At 44.5% G+C, this 14,868-nt stretch overlaps 1 protein-coding gene across 3 annotated transcripts in view; it reads right to left on the bottom strand.

The window, feature by feature from the left end:
• The window catches only part of wwc3 (WWC family member 3), a 34,306-nt gene that overhangs the window by 1,608 nt on the left and 17,830 nt on the right, over nucleotides 1-14,868 (bottom strand). For 2 of the 3 annotated variants that reach the window (XM_039810938.1, XM_039810940.1), the window contains 17 exons: nucleotides 13,429-13,558; nucleotides 12,817-12,966; nucleotides 12,089-12,162; nucleotides 8,935-9,183; nucleotides 7,249-7,338; nucleotides 6,582-7,153; nucleotides 6,382-6,502; nucleotides 5,293-5,364; nucleotides 5,108-5,194; nucleotides 3,957-4,152; nucleotides 3,642-3,812; nucleotides 2,262-2,386; nucleotides 1,329-1,476; nucleotides 1,082-1,246; nucleotides 570-662; nucleotides 255-485; nucleotides 38-165 (listed from right to left, as the gene is read on the bottom strand). In XM_039810938.1, the coding sequence (XP_039666872.1) occupies nucleotides 38-165; nucleotides 255-485; nucleotides 570-662; nucleotides 1,082-1,246; nucleotides 1,329-1,476; nucleotides 2,262-2,386; nucleotides 3,642-3,812; nucleotides 3,957-4,152; nucleotides 5,108-5,194; nucleotides 5,293-5,364; nucleotides 6,382-6,502; nucleotides 6,582-7,153; nucleotides 7,249-7,338; nucleotides 8,935-9,183; nucleotides 12,089-12,162; nucleotides 12,817-12,966; nucleotides 13,429-13,558 (2,802 nt within the window). The remainder of the gene's footprint in view (nucleotides 1-37; nucleotides 166-254; nucleotides 486-569; nucleotides 663-1,081; nucleotides 1,247-1,328; nucleotides 1,477-2,261; nucleotides 2,387-3,641; nucleotides 3,813-3,956; nucleotides 4,153-5,107; nucleotides 5,195-5,292; nucleotides 5,365-6,381; nucleotides 6,503-6,581; nucleotides 7,154-7,248; nucleotides 7,339-8,934; nucleotides 9,184-12,088; nucleotides 12,163-12,816; nucleotides 12,967-13,428; nucleotides 13,559-14,868) is intronic. The other variant, XM_039810939.1, reaches the window with a different exon arrangement.

Here is a 14,868-nt window from a genome sequence, read left to right as displayed (position 1 = left end):
AAAGTGAAAGCTGACCGGGAGTCAGCACAATCCCAACCTGAATGTCTGCACAGGTAGGGGCTCCTTCTGGCTCTGCCCCCTCATCTGCAGAACCTCTTTGGAAGCCTTCCTCAGCCTCCTTTCTGCCGCCTCCTCCTGGCGCTGCTCCTGCTTGCTTTGGCTGGCCTAAGCACAACAAAACAAGAGTCAACCGCTGCCGGGCCAGGCCCAGTCTCATGTGGCTCGTACAGTAACTGTAGCTGTTCCACTCTCACCTGTCTCTGGGCCTCTCTGAGCAGGCAGCGAAAGCGCTCGTCCCTCAGGGCCCAGTGGGGGAGCTCGGTGGTGTCCTTGGCCTGCGGGTCCTCCAGCCTCAGCTTCAGCTCCCTCAGGGCAGTCAGCTCCTCCGTCAGCTGCCTCTGACGCGTCCTGCAGGCCTGGAGATCCAGCTCCAGGTCCAGGGAGGTACGCGTCGGCTGCTCGGCCAGGGAAGAGCGGTACGACTGCTGCGCACACGCACACGCACCTCAGAAAATAAATACTAAACACTCTTACATGTGCAAGCTTGAGAGCAAATAATGAGACTGTACCTGCTTGTATCGCAGCGTTCTTCTTTCCAACGTGTTCCTGACAAAGGGCGATTTCTTTGGTAGAGTTGAGCTGTCACTGTCGCTGCGATATAACTAAAAGGGAAAACCAGTCATTTTATGTAGAGAAGGACAACAACAGCAACACGACAACAGCCTACTGTCTAGGGCTGTGCTCGATTGAAGAAATTCTTAGTCGACTAACACTCATTCAATTGTATCGACTAATCGATTAGTTGATTTAATCGACAGATCTGTAAATCGGAGTTTCTCCGCAAAGAGTCATGCAAAAGCACCACTTTAATTCTTGTATTTACCAGAGATGAGCTCGTACGGTTCTTGGAAATAAGTCATTCAGCATGAAAACAGCATCAGACATGACTAATGGACTAAAGAGATCTAAGCTGACTAAGACCAAAACCACCGATTAGTCGACTAATCCACTAAGAGGGAGCAGCACTACTACTGTCCACACACACCACAATGCTCCTTCTCATGCGTTTGCAGAAACTCACCCTGCAGACATACTGACTACGAGCGCCAGGAGAGAAGGTCTGAGAGCGAACGATGGTGCTGCCGCGCATAAATGGCGAGGCGTGACCCCAGCGACCCCCCCTCTCTTTGGGCCGGACTCGCACCGGCTCTGGTAACAGGCCTTCCGTCATGGTGGCCTTCTCCACCTGCAACAAATCCAGAAATGAACCTGTGCCACCGATTCTTCTTCTTATGGTGTCGGTGGATAAGACTGAGCACAGCCTTTACCTTTACTGTACACAGCTTGCTGGCTGTCTGCTCACAGCGCCCTCCGGTGGCGATGCAGACGCCCTCTGCACACAGGCCCTCTGAGAAGGGAGCCGTGAACGCTGTGCTGTTGCTGCAGCCGCTGTCCACAGACTCGGCCTGCCAACTCCTGCAAACCACACCCATGTCACTTGAACACATTCACTGGAGGCAAAAAGAAGTGCATTTCGTCTACAACAAGACAGAATTTTGATAAAGATTTTAGTTAGGGGGGTGAGGAGTGGCAGCGTTCGCCTAGACTGGTGGGGAAAGGATGTGCAGCCGCTGTCCCGGCGCGCCCCCTCCCTCTCTCTGCTTCTCATCTACCAACCCTTCGTAGGCTGGCTCAGGTTTGCCTCGGACCAGCTCTTAGTTATGCTGCTATAGTTTTAGACTGCTGGGGGACTTCCTCTGACACACTGAGCTCCTCTCTCTTTCCATCTGGGTGCATTCATGTCCCAGAAATGCTTGTTACTAACTTAGCTCCAGGGAGCTTATTCCCTGGAGTCCTTATGTTTTCTCGCCTTGCAGATTTCCTTGGATTGGGGTGGCACCTAAATCGTGGTTGCAGCTGCTGCCGTGGTCCTGATCGACGCCCTGCTGCGCCCTGCACTGCTACTACTATTAGTTCTAGTCATACTTCTATTGAGTGATTGATGATTGGTACTATAATTGCCACTGTTCAACATACCAACTGCTATAATTATTATGAATCATATTTCTCCGTATCAGTGTCTCTGTGTTCCAACCGGCAGCATCAGATGCCCACCAAGAGGGGGAATGCTAGGTCTTTGTAAATGATAGAGTAGGTCTAGACCACACTCTATCTGTAAAGTGTCCTGAGATAACATAACTGTGATTTGACACTATAAATAAAATTGAATTGAACTTGTGTCAAGCAGAGAATGTCGCCACCTCTCAGATGTCGCCTCCCCCGGCTCGTCCTTCTTCTCCAGCCTCTGCAGCTCCAGCTCGGCCTCCCGTTCCTCCAGATGGGTGGTGGTAGTGTTGTTGCGTGACAGCAGAGTGCACACGGTGTCCTGTAACGTCACAGAGCAAACTATCAAACGCCACGCTCCGGCTGTCAACATTCCTTCTGACAGTGGGAGTGGATGTGGGTGGGAGCTGCGGTGCGAGGGCTTGTTTGGCCTGCAAGAAGCATTCCTGTCAGTTGCTCACTTTAATGAGCTGCACACCTGAAGACTGTAGGCTAAGAGCTGCTTTTTAAACAGTATGGAGAGGAATTTCTCTCAAAGGCACCGTGTGAGTCACAGTTGAATGAATTTACTGCAGTCAATTAGTTATTTTTTATAGCAACACCTCAGGATTGACACTTTGTTGGCTATTGTGCCAGCAGGTGGATTTAGAAGAGTCTTCTGTAACTCATAATATCTCAGAGTCGAGCCCTTTCCATTCTTATCTGAGCAGTCACGAGATGATTAAAGGGCTAGGAAAGAACTAAAGAAATCGGTTGCACAAAATTAGGTTTCTGTTTCGGACTGTTGGTGAAACCATCTTTGAAGGACCTTATGCGTTTCAGCAACAAGGAAGTGCTGTGACTTATTTTATCTTTTAACTTCCTGTCTGCACAGCTCTTGTGCACACTGATGCCTTAACCTGTGATATTGGGTCACAAGAAGAATTCCTAAAGTATTAAATCATCCTTCCATGTCTGTAACTTTGGCCTGCAGTGTCTGCTGGTTGAGGACAGCTGGATGCAAGCATAACCAATTCAGACATCTCGCTTCTGCAAATATTCATTATCTGCAACATAGATCAGTTTCAGTTATGACTGATGTTTATTTATTTTTTTATATTTACTATCTTTTATGGCTCCATTTTAGGTTTTTAGACAAACATTCTTTATCATTATAACGCGGACGACACAACGCTATATATGTGTGTGTGTGTGTGTGTGTGTGTGTGTGTGTATATATATACACACATATATACACTACCAGTCAAAAGTTTGGGGTCACTTAGAAATTTCCATTCCACTCCATTAAAGACAGAATACCAGCTGAGATCAGTTGCATTGTTTTTTTTAACCAGGGCAGCAGTTTTCAGATTACATTATGTGTTTACATAATTGCAAAAGGGTTCTCCAATGTTTTCTCAGTTAGCCTTTTAAAATGATATCAGATCAGTAAACAGAATGTGTCTTTGGAACCTTGGATGAATGGTTGCTGATAATGGGCAATGTAGAAGCTGATACCTGAGACCACTCTTTATGGCGTTGTGCTGTTACTCGACACTGCTGTTATTTACACAACAAGCATATGGCTGTGTGTTTACCATGGCTCTGAGCCTTTGCTCGTCTTCCTGGCTGTTGTGGTGTCTGCGGTGGCTGGCGCTCTTCTGTTCAGGCCTGGGCAGCTCTGCCCCGCTCAGCATCTGCACTCGCAGCCAGTGGTAAGCCATCTCTGCACTTCCCTCGCAATCAGCCAGGCTCACTTGGGCTGTGCCCTGCAACAACACACACAACGTGTCGCTACTTTAATTTAGATATCAGCAGATCAGTGTAGTGCAACATGTGTTATAGAGCCGTTGGGATCATTGCTCCAGGGCCGGCTACAGTCTCCGTGGAGCCGCTCAGCCGTTCAGACCCACCAGTAGTTCCTCCTGAGCCTGAGGTCCCAGCGAGCAGACGGACAGCTGCAGCGAACACACCGCCAGGGCGTTTGCAGGGACAGGAATGCGGAAGCCTTCGTTGAAACTCATCTGGGACTGCGGCTCCAACGCCGTACAACAGTAAAACGCACAGGCCCTGCCGGTGTCCAGTGGAATCAAGTGCACCTTCACATACCTGGACACCAACGTAACAATGTTCACAATATGAGATTTCTACTTATTGATAGGAGCAAAAACATAAGTGGGATGTGTTACCGGTCCTGGTCCTGTTAGTGCTCACCATCAACTCAGAGAACTTCACATCAAGCATGAGTTTCTGGTGCCGTTAACATACCGTACATGTAGCTTACTCTAAAGACAAGTCACTGTTTTAAACGTCATCACTTTAAAGTTAGATATGATTAGATTGATACTACTCTCATGTCTGTATGGTAAATATGTAGCTGTAGCCTGCAGCCAGTTAGCATAGCAGAAAGACTAGAAACAGGCTCTGTCCGAAGGTAACAAGATCTGCCGGCACCTCTAAAGCTCACTGACTGACAGGTTACATGTATCCTGTTTGTTTGTATCCAGAAAGTGAATTATAAAAAGGACAACTTGTGGTTTTACAGGAGCTTATGTGCCAGACTAAACAAGCAAGATAATGTGTTAACTAATGAGCTTCAGAGGCAGGGTTGCCAGATTTGACTGGCACCAAATCAGAAGCTCACATTTACCGCCACCGAGTGTATTGTAAACATTAGAATTAAATATTAAAATCTCTACTTATATGAACACGTCATTTCTTTACAAGGCATTATCACAGTGATATGACCCAATAATCAAAGTTTCAGCCTTATATAATGAACTTAGGTGTCATTAGGTTCCGTCAGTCATCAGTTCTTAGTCATTGCATTTACTGTAGAGCCGACCAAACTCTGTGCCGTCAGTGTCAATCACATTAGTTAGAAGAGAGTAAGGGCAGATTAATTGGAATGGATACAATTGGGTGAAAACAGTGATTAGAGGTTGGTTCAGACATTAGAAGGGATATCAATCTTCTCATCTAACTTTTGACAAGACGGTAAATACGTGTATTTCCCAAAATGTCCAATTATTGCTAATTAATCATCAGAGCTGAAAGTACTCACACTTTATAGCCGTCTCTCACAATGGACCTGTTCAAATTCTTGAGCTGTAATAGATGGAGCCGGAGAGACTGAGAACTGGACTCCCACCTGTGAAGAGGAACCGACAACAAGTGGAATACGGAGTTAGATACTAACAGGGAATAACCACGGCAACCACGTACAGTCTCCACTGACAGTTTACTCACAGCAGTCCCAGTTGGATGTGGGCGGGCTCGCTCAGATCTTTCATGTAGGACACCTCATCAGACTCCTCCGGCCTGTTGGAGGAGCGACAAAACAAGCAATAAACAAACTGCTATTCTCTCTCACTGGACATAGACTAATTCCACACTCCAGTGACCCAAACAGCATGATACAGTTTCTATTTTATTTTAGCTATTATAAGCAATTTCTGTGTGCATGTGATATTTCTACCTCGTTTTAAGATGATTCAGATTCTAAGATTTATGTCTAAGATCTAAAAATGATATTTCTTTGTTTGCTTTTCTGCAGTGACTGGCGTCGGCACTGGGTGATGGCAATAAATCCAGTGGTGGAATGTAACTAAGTACATTCACTCGAGTACTGTACTTAAAGTACACATTTGAGGTACTTGTACTTTACTTGAGTCTTTTCTTTTCATGCCACTTTCTACTTCTACTCCGCTACATCTCAGAGAGAAATATTGTTCTTTTTTACTCCACTACATTCATCTGTTACAGCTTTAGTTACTAGTTACTTTAGTTACTCCACTACATTCATCTGTTACAGTTTTAGTTACTAGTTACTTTACACATTACTTTGCACATTAAACACATGTAGTTTATGAAATACAATGTTGTATTATAAATTAAACTACCCAACAGTATAACGGCCTACAAGTCCAGCTGAAAGAATTAGCTGGTTAAACACTTGATTGTCGGAACTGTTTTAATCTTTTTCCGTTTCTAAAATGTGTTTCTGCATTGAGTACTTTTACTTGTAATACTTTTAATAAGTACATTTTCCTGATACTTACATACTTTTACTTAACGTTTTCAATGCAGGACTTTGACTTGTAACAGAGTATTTTTACAGTGTGGTATTAGTACTTTAACTTAAGTAAAGGGTCTGAATACTTCTTCCACAACTGATTAAATCTCGCTTGGACAAGAGGATACAAATACCACGACTCCGTAAAAAGTGTATTTTGGGGTGTTGCAGTTTTCCTCCTCTGTCACTAGGGGGCGCAGTTGCTCCAGAGAGCTGGGTGTTTATATTCTGTTTTAGCACAGAGAGTGTGCACGTCCTCTCACCTTCTGCCCCAGGCTTCGAACACGCCGCTGTCTGTGGCCAGAGCATCCTCCGACACACCTGCAGACACTCTCCTGGCCCTCCGGCCACTTCTGTTGGCGCTGTTTCCTCTCAGAGTCACTCCTAGAGAGGGAAACACATCCAGTTAGTCAGCGTGTAGGACTCATTCTTTGGGATAAGGATCAGATCTCTTTCCGCTTGCCTGTGGAGGAGAAAGCCCCCTGAGCCCCGCTGTCTCGGTGGCTCTTGTTGTCCAGCTGGTGCACGCCGGCGGCGTTGAGCGTGTCCTCACTGCTCAGCACGGCGGTGTGTGACAGGGTTTGGGACTGGGCCCGCAGCCCCTCTAACAGGCCGCGGCCCGCCTGCTCCATGTATTCCTCCGTCATCTGGGTGAGAGGGCAGTCCTGGGGGGCCGAGTGGTAGGGCGTGTCCATGGGAGAGCTGGGTGGTGACAGGGAGGAGAGCGAGGAGCGGGAGGAGAGCGAGGCCAGGGACTGTGGCGTGTCATGGGAGCGTTTGCTTTTGCTCTGGGACAAGGGGTCGGAAGTGAAAATGGAGCAGTCTCTGGACACGGTCTCTGGTTGCAGCAAGTAGCGGAGGTGGGGGTCTAGCGGCTCCCCAGCCACCTCGTGACGCTCGTACTGGGGGAGGCCGTAGATGTCGCTGAAGCTGATGGAGCTGAGGGAGCCACGGCTGGACGCCAGCGAGCCCCGACTGGAGGCCAGAGAGCCGCGGCTGCTGCTGGACGACACCGTGAGAGAGCTGGCCGACAGGCTGGAGACCGAGAGGAGAAGAGACACGTGAGAAAAGACACAGAGAAGCACTAACAAACAGTTTAAAGCTTGGAGAAAAGCGTGTGTGTGCCGCACCTCTTCAGCTGGGAGTGAAGGTAGGTGGTGATGCGCGTTGCCTCCTCCAGCTGTCTCAGCAGAGTGTTCCTCTTCTCCTGCTGCAGGATCCTGTCATGAGGTACACGTTGACGCAAAACAAATTCAATTAAGTTAAAGAAGATAAATGAGCACTCAGACGTACACTGGGCTTATTTCTCCTCCAATTACAAGCGGATGAGGCAGTGTCCCAGTTCCAAGCTACATGCTAACTGTATACAGGGTGGACTATTATGCTAATCTTTATAACATACGGTTAGTGTGCAAGAAATAAACATACCCAAACTGTAACTTAAGCAATTGTCAATACATACATACACATAGCAGTCAAAAATCAAAAGTGTAAAGCAGTCGGGCTGTCTAATTTTAAAACTACGAAAAGTAGATGGTCCAGACATTTTCAGCAGCCTATTTAAAACCGTGTGTGTGTGTGTGTGTGTGTGTGTGTGTGTGTGTGTGTGTGTCCTTCTTGATGGCTCTCTGATTAGACAACTGATAAATATGTGGAATAAGTACGCAATCTAAAAAACACCATCACAAACAGCAGTGATACTTTTTCTAATCAATACAGTGGATAAATTGGTCTGGACCCAGCTTACAAACTGCAGCAATATTTGGGCATCTATTTTCTCCGCGAGCGAATCTGGCAGAAAAAACACACTGACAATCTATTATAAGTAATATAAAGGATATATTATATAGGATATAAATTATCTGATTCTGCTGGGCCACTTGGAGGTTGCTTCTGGGCTGGATGTGGCTACCAGTTGAATAGGCTGGGTGTATAGAGTGCATACTGACTGTTACTCACTATACTTCATTTTGTCATTTTTCAGTGTGAACAAACCACATACTCTAAAACCCGCTTAGAACAAGTGCAGTATGGAACAGGGACACAACTACAGTCCAATAGCTCACTGGGATTTATGACCACTACAGTGTTACAATGGAACAATTTAGCATGGTGAAGATACATGGCGCATGTGATATAAAAAGAGAAACCAACTGGCTTCTATATTCAAGCCACACACATATCAAAGCCATAATAAAGTTCTACTTGTGGTGGAGAAGTTGACGGGGCAGAGGAGTTGTTGGACTCTGGGCCCATGGAGCTACATGGAGACCAAAAACTCTCATATGAAAACTACATTAAAACATAAACATAAAGTGGCCAGGTTTGCTCAGTGGTAGAGCAGGCGCACATAAACATAGAGGTTGATGCCTAAGTTTCGAATCCGACCTGTGGCGATTTCCTGCATGTCTTCCCCCTCTCTCTCCCCTTTCTCACCTAGCTGTCCTGTACATTAAAAGGTGGAAAAGCCCCCCCCCCCCCAAAAAAAAAACAGAAACATAAAAACATTTCCATAGTAGTTTTACTAAATTGAAATTCTCAGAAAACAATGAATAAAAGTACTGCATATGTGCGTGTCATGCAGCAGCTATGCTTTTTTATGTACGTACTATGCGTATGCATCGTATTTTCAAAACTGACTGCTAAACATGAATGTTACAATATTTATACTGAGGTAATAATAAGAAAATATTAACTCGACAAAAGGTCTGATAGTTATAACAGTAAAAAATAAAAATAAAAAAAGTGTCAAGGCAAGTACAGATGTCATCCTAGAAGCCCCCCCCTGCCTGAGTGCAGACTGTCATCTTGCTCACCTCTGATTGGCTCCCTGGCTCTGGGAGCTGTGGGCCCTCTGCACCTCCTCGTCCAGCCGGCAGCGCTCCTCCTCTAGTTGCAGCAGCGTCTCTGGGGAGTGCTGCTGCTTGCTGACCAGGATGAGCTCCTGCAGGAGGGCCTCCTTCTCACGCAGGAGCTGCATGAAGTCCCGGTCACGGTCGGCCTCCGCCCGTCCCGACCAGCTCTCACTGTCCAGCTGTGCTAGCTGGTGCTGTATACTCTGCACCCTGAGAGCAGAGCAAGGAAGGAACAATGTAGTGCTGCATATTTGGAATTTTCTCCTTACACCTGGCACCGGGTCAACCAGCGATTGAGCCAGAGGCGGGCAAGTACATGCTGGGTCTACGTGGTTGCAAACCTTTGCTTACATAGACTTTGCTAGAGTTCAAATGTGCCTTGCACTCTCAGTGAAGTGCAAATATGTGGGTTCATATGCCATTACAGCCCTCTGCCTCAGTTCAGATGACAGATTTTATAATATACAGTCATCATCGATCAGCTTCAACATATACACACCGTCTTGTTTCTCCATTATTTATTACAGTGGTTTAATGAACCAAATCACGGGATAAGTCACAACATGTTATTATCACATCACGTTGGCCAGTATCAATCAATCTGTTCTATTTGTTATCCCATATGTAATGTTATCCCATCAGCTCCTTCCGCTTGTGCATGATTCATCATAAAGCAGAATGTGAGAGAGTAAATCACTAAATCTGTAACTGATACCTCTGAAAGGGCAAAATACAAAAATGGTCATAATATTATATACTGTATATATTTATTCATTACATCACAGCATCTTTTCTGTCTCACAAAACTGAACAGACAACTAAATTATGCTGGTTTGTGACAAATAGAGTGTCAGTGTTTTTGAACACACACACACACACACACACACACACACACACACACACACACACACACACACACACACACACACACACACACAAAATGTGGGCTACATGTGCTGTCATTCAAATGTAAAAACAACCCTAAAGGGGCAAACATTTGAACTAACAGAAAGCTGAACAGTTTTTCATGGAGGATACAAATCTTCCAAATCCAACATTACATATCATCACCATTAATCTATGGCAAGACAAAGACTTATGGTATAATATATTTGTACAGATTTTTCTGCCCCACCTGAAATATTTATAGATTGCTAAACAAAGAATGCCATTGAAGTGCTGTATTTAACGTACACATGTATTTATTAACAGTTTAGGTTTCAGTTTTTAGAACTGTTTTCAGTCTTTATGCTAAGCTAAGCTAACTGGCTGTAGCCTTATAGTGATATCAATCTTCTCATCTAAATTTACGCAAGAAGGTGAATGAGCGCATCTTCCAAAATGTCTTGTTAATTTGTCAAACTTTGTCAAAGTGAGAGGTTTTAGGATAAAGCTTTACCTGTGGTTTATTTTGCCATACTGGTATAAAACATGATTTTGACTGATCTAATAATTAGCCATTAGGCAGTACTGTTAGGCAGCATCTCTTTTGCCTCTCGCTTTCCTCACAGCCGCTTCTCACTATGGCACCGCTCGCTCTCCTTGCTCAACCACACATGCACTGACGTCACTCACTCAACGCACCAGCCATTCTCGCTCCCACCTACGCTACTCTCGTAAAAGATGCTGTTTGCAGCGTTGTCAGGTGGCGTGCCCGTTCGAAGCGTTCTCGAGAACAACTTATCCGATGGTAAATGGTACATGTACTGCATTTATATAGCGCCTTTCTACCTTACTGGAAAAAGCGCTTTACAATTCCCCCATTGACATGCATGATGGCGGCAACGTTGCTATGAAAAGCCAAACAGTTCAAATACACGTGATTTCTCACACAAACAACAGGTAAACAACACGTCAACAACACGTTAACAGCACGCTGATTTTTCACACTTAGACAACACATTAACATGTTAACAACACGTTGACTACGCATTGTCAACGTGTGAGAAATCACATTAATATTTGAACAGTTTGGCTTTCCATAGAGGCGGCCCACTACATGACACACCCGTAGGCTCGCTGTGACGTCTTTTGCACTTGCGGGATTGTTTGAAACACACACACACACACACACACACACACACACACACACACACACACACACACACACACACAAACACAAACACACACCTCAATTTATAGTTAGATAGATATAGTAACGTGGCAGAAATAAGCTCCATGTAAGACCACATATCTGAGCCAAACAGACACTTCACGCTGTGGCTGTAATGACAGCATTCAGCGTCGTCATCTCTACCTGAGCCACACTGCTGCATCAGTCTTACGGTTGTGTATCAGCGACACGTTTATTAAGACAGAGTTAAGTGGGATCTCAGAGACTAAGTCCTGAGCTCTGATGAAATAACTGTGTTTAACTGTGTTTATGTGTGCTGGATTTCAGACAGGGTGACTCAGTGACAGAGCATGCAAGTTTCCACAGGTCTCTCCTTTCTCTCCCTCCCTCCCTCTCTGATGTCATGGTTGGCATTGCTGTTGCTGGGTCACCACAGCAACATGAATCTTGTGTGAAAAAGTGTGCACGGAGCCATCACAATAACACGGTGGCGCTTGCTGCTGCAGCTATCATAACACTGCTGCCCCTTACAGCTGGAACATACACCATCCAACCAGGATCTGTCACCAATCAGTCTTCAGATTAACCTCATCACATACCTGTGCTGAATTCAGAAGCAAAACTAACAGAAACGCCTTTCGATGTTGATTTTGCAAACGTATGATTTAGCCAGCGCTATAGGGTAAGCTGGGATATATTTAAGCGAACGGTGTGTATATTAAACCATCTTGCGGAGAAGCAGGGTGTACACCGAGGCAGGCGGTGGGCAGAGCTCTCTCTGGCTGCGCACACAAAGGCAGCACACAGTCAGCAGCAGTGTGGCCAGGGAAGAATGTGACCACCCAGCTCATTCCGCTGGCCAGACATCGCTCAGCAGCCACGGCCACCGGGAGCAAATACTATTCATAACATGCCCTCCCACTGGACAACGAGCACGGCCCGAGGAACGACAGGGGGCTGGCGGGGCCTGGGAGTCAGTGCTGCATGCCGGTGTGTCATAGTACTACGACTGATAAACAACAAACAGACACACACACTTACTTTTTCTTGGCTTCCTCGTACTGCCAGTTGAGTTTCACTTTGTCCACTAAATGCATGGAATCTTGGGAACCATACTAAATAAATAAAAAAAAGAGGAATAAAATGATTTATAAGTTTCGTCACGGCAGTTTACATGACAAATAGTGGTAGAGACATGGCTTAACCATAAACATTAGTCATTCCAGATATATGAAGGGAGGATAGGAAGCTTCCTGCAGCTTATCTACTCATCATTTTAACAGATAATTGTTCTTTTAGGGAATAAAACAACTGCGTCCTGCCAACAATATCCCCCAGTCAGTTAGTTGTGGGCTAAAACTTGAGCCATGGATGTTTTGCTTAAATTTGTTTTTTTTTCCTTTTTGGAAAATTAGCAACATTAAAAGTATGCTGAAGCAGCTATGAGCAGTTTCTGTTTGCAGTGCTTCCATGAATGTACAACTATCAATGGATGACTTTGATACTGAAGAAAACTTAAAAACGTAATGATTCTTAGGCAAGTTGAGGAGTTAAAAGTATTGCCTTTTTGCATCATTTCTAAGCGGATTTATGGACATTTACTGGAAGAAGTGTTAAGTCACGCTGAATCTAAAAAAATACATGTATCATGTCTGCGTGTTCAGATTTGAGTTGTGACTCTGAGAAGGACTACAAATTGTGACACAACTCTCAGTCAGTTTGAAAACCTGTTTTAGGGGGAGACAGGGAGGAGTAGCAGCCTCTCCTACCTCTCCCATGATGTCCGTCTGACAGCCGGTGTCACAGTACTGCTGCAGGTTGCACGAGTCACCCACGAGTCCGCTGCTGTTTGCCGCCTCGCTGGCCGAGTCGTGGATAGACGAGCTGTTTTGGAAGTTGACCGTCAGCTTCGCCAGGCACTGTGGGATGGGATAGTGATTAAAAAAAGAATCATCTGCATAATATATCATTCAAAAATATCTCACTGAAAATTGTTGTAAAGAACAAGTGGGACAAACAATGCAATGCACTGTAAATTGTGTTGAGTTTTTAAAGATGAATTTCAACGCTTAAAGTGTGTCATTTGGCTCCTTTATGTTCATAAATAGATGGGGACATTGGCAGGAAATGCCTTTTGCAAATGTGGACCGACAATCAGACTGAATCATCGTCTATTATTATTCATTACATATTACTGCGTTGCTTTTTTGCTGTGCTGACAAAATTGTGGTCAGTGACTTCAATGTCTGGAAATGTGCTTTATTAAAAGACAATGATGAGAAGTAGAGGTTAACAGACACTAGAGGTCAGCAAAGAATATTGCAACAACATGTATCCCAGGAGTAACGTGCAGATAGCAGGAAGCAGAGGTCATCTTTTACCTGGATGAGGTCCTGCCTCTCCTTCTCGCCTGTGGTGATGGACTTCTTGATGCTCCGCAGCTCGGTGAAGATGGCTTGAGCCTCGTCCAGCTTGTAGTTGGTCTGACTGCAGGACATCTTCCTGTCAATCCTGTGACACAAACACACAAACACACACACACACACACACACATTCAGAGGTCTGCTGGGGCACCAAGTGTTAAAACCCCAGATGTTAAAACTGCTTGATGTTTTTGTTTGGTGCTGAAGGGCTGATTTAAGATAAAGCTCACAGTCTTTCACAGTGGTTACAGAGTATAATGGAACTCATCCCTTTGGAAGCTGTAATCTACAGCCTTGTTCAGACTGCTCTATGAAGATAAACTTATATTAAGTGGTTAGCTACTTTAATTTAAAACCAATAAAGACATTTAAAAGTTGTCAGCTTGCGCTTTATGTCCAAACCTTGTGTCTAGCAGCATATTAACAGTCTGACTTGCTGTATTTGAAGCCCCCCCCCATTATTCTTATTTAAGTTGAGGTCTATGGAGCCTTCGGAACTGACAAAATGTAGTAAAACTAAATACATTGATTAATAATATTGTTAGTTAAATAATCTAAGTAGTGTGTCAAAATAAAGATAAAGCAACACACGTTTTATAACCTCCAGTTAGGTAGTAAAAACACATTTTGTCAGTTTCTGCCTTCAATACCAGTCAACATTAGAACTGAATAATTAGGAATTCAATTCAATTAAGTAAATCCAGAACAGCTACAGATATGTGCTACAATGTATCAGCACATTTGTGAATTTGCTGTAATATTATATCACATAATTGTGGGAAAGATATTACGTTTGGAAGAAGATGCTCTAGCAGAACAGAGAAGATCACCAGGAAAAGCTTAACTTTAAAGGTGCCAGGAAAGAGACATACAATGTGTGGGAAGGAGGAATAAGAGCACTGGTGAAAAATGTGTCAAAGGACAAAACAATGATCATGTGGTGTTAATAAGTGCTTTGATGAATGTGCCTGCTGGGCATTTATATGCACAATCACCTGATGACAGTTAGCACAAGAATCCAGTAGAATCAAGGCGTTTCAAATCCAGAATGACATCTATCATTCACATACCAGCAACAGGGTGGGTGCTTTATATTGGAAAACAGGTCATTGGAAAATAAGTCACACTCAAAAAAAAAAAAAATTCATCAGATGAACATCTGAAGTATTTTTGTGTGGGAGGTAACATTCAAGTGTTTATTTTAGACTGTGGTCAGTTATGAAATACTGACACTGCATGTGACAGGCCAGTGTAAATAATAATCTCTGTTTGTTTCCACATGCTGGGATATTGTTTCAGCCTTTAAAGTGCTGCTTTCAAAGGCTCCCTCGTTTTAGGTAATCTCCGCTACAGGGCTAGAGGCTCTCAGTGTTTAAAGTTAAAACATTAAGATCCACC

The sequence above is a fragment of the Perca fluviatilis genome, chromosome 9 (assembly GCF_010015445.1).
Source record: "Perca fluviatilis chromosome 9, GENO_Pfluv_1.0, whole genome shotgun sequence".
Classification (NCBI taxonomy): domain Eukaryota; kingdom Metazoa; phylum Chordata; class Actinopteri; order Perciformes; family Percidae; genus Perca; species Perca fluviatilis.
The sequence above is the reverse complement of the archived record's forward strand: the minus strand, read 5'-3'. Positions and strand labels throughout refer to the sequence as shown.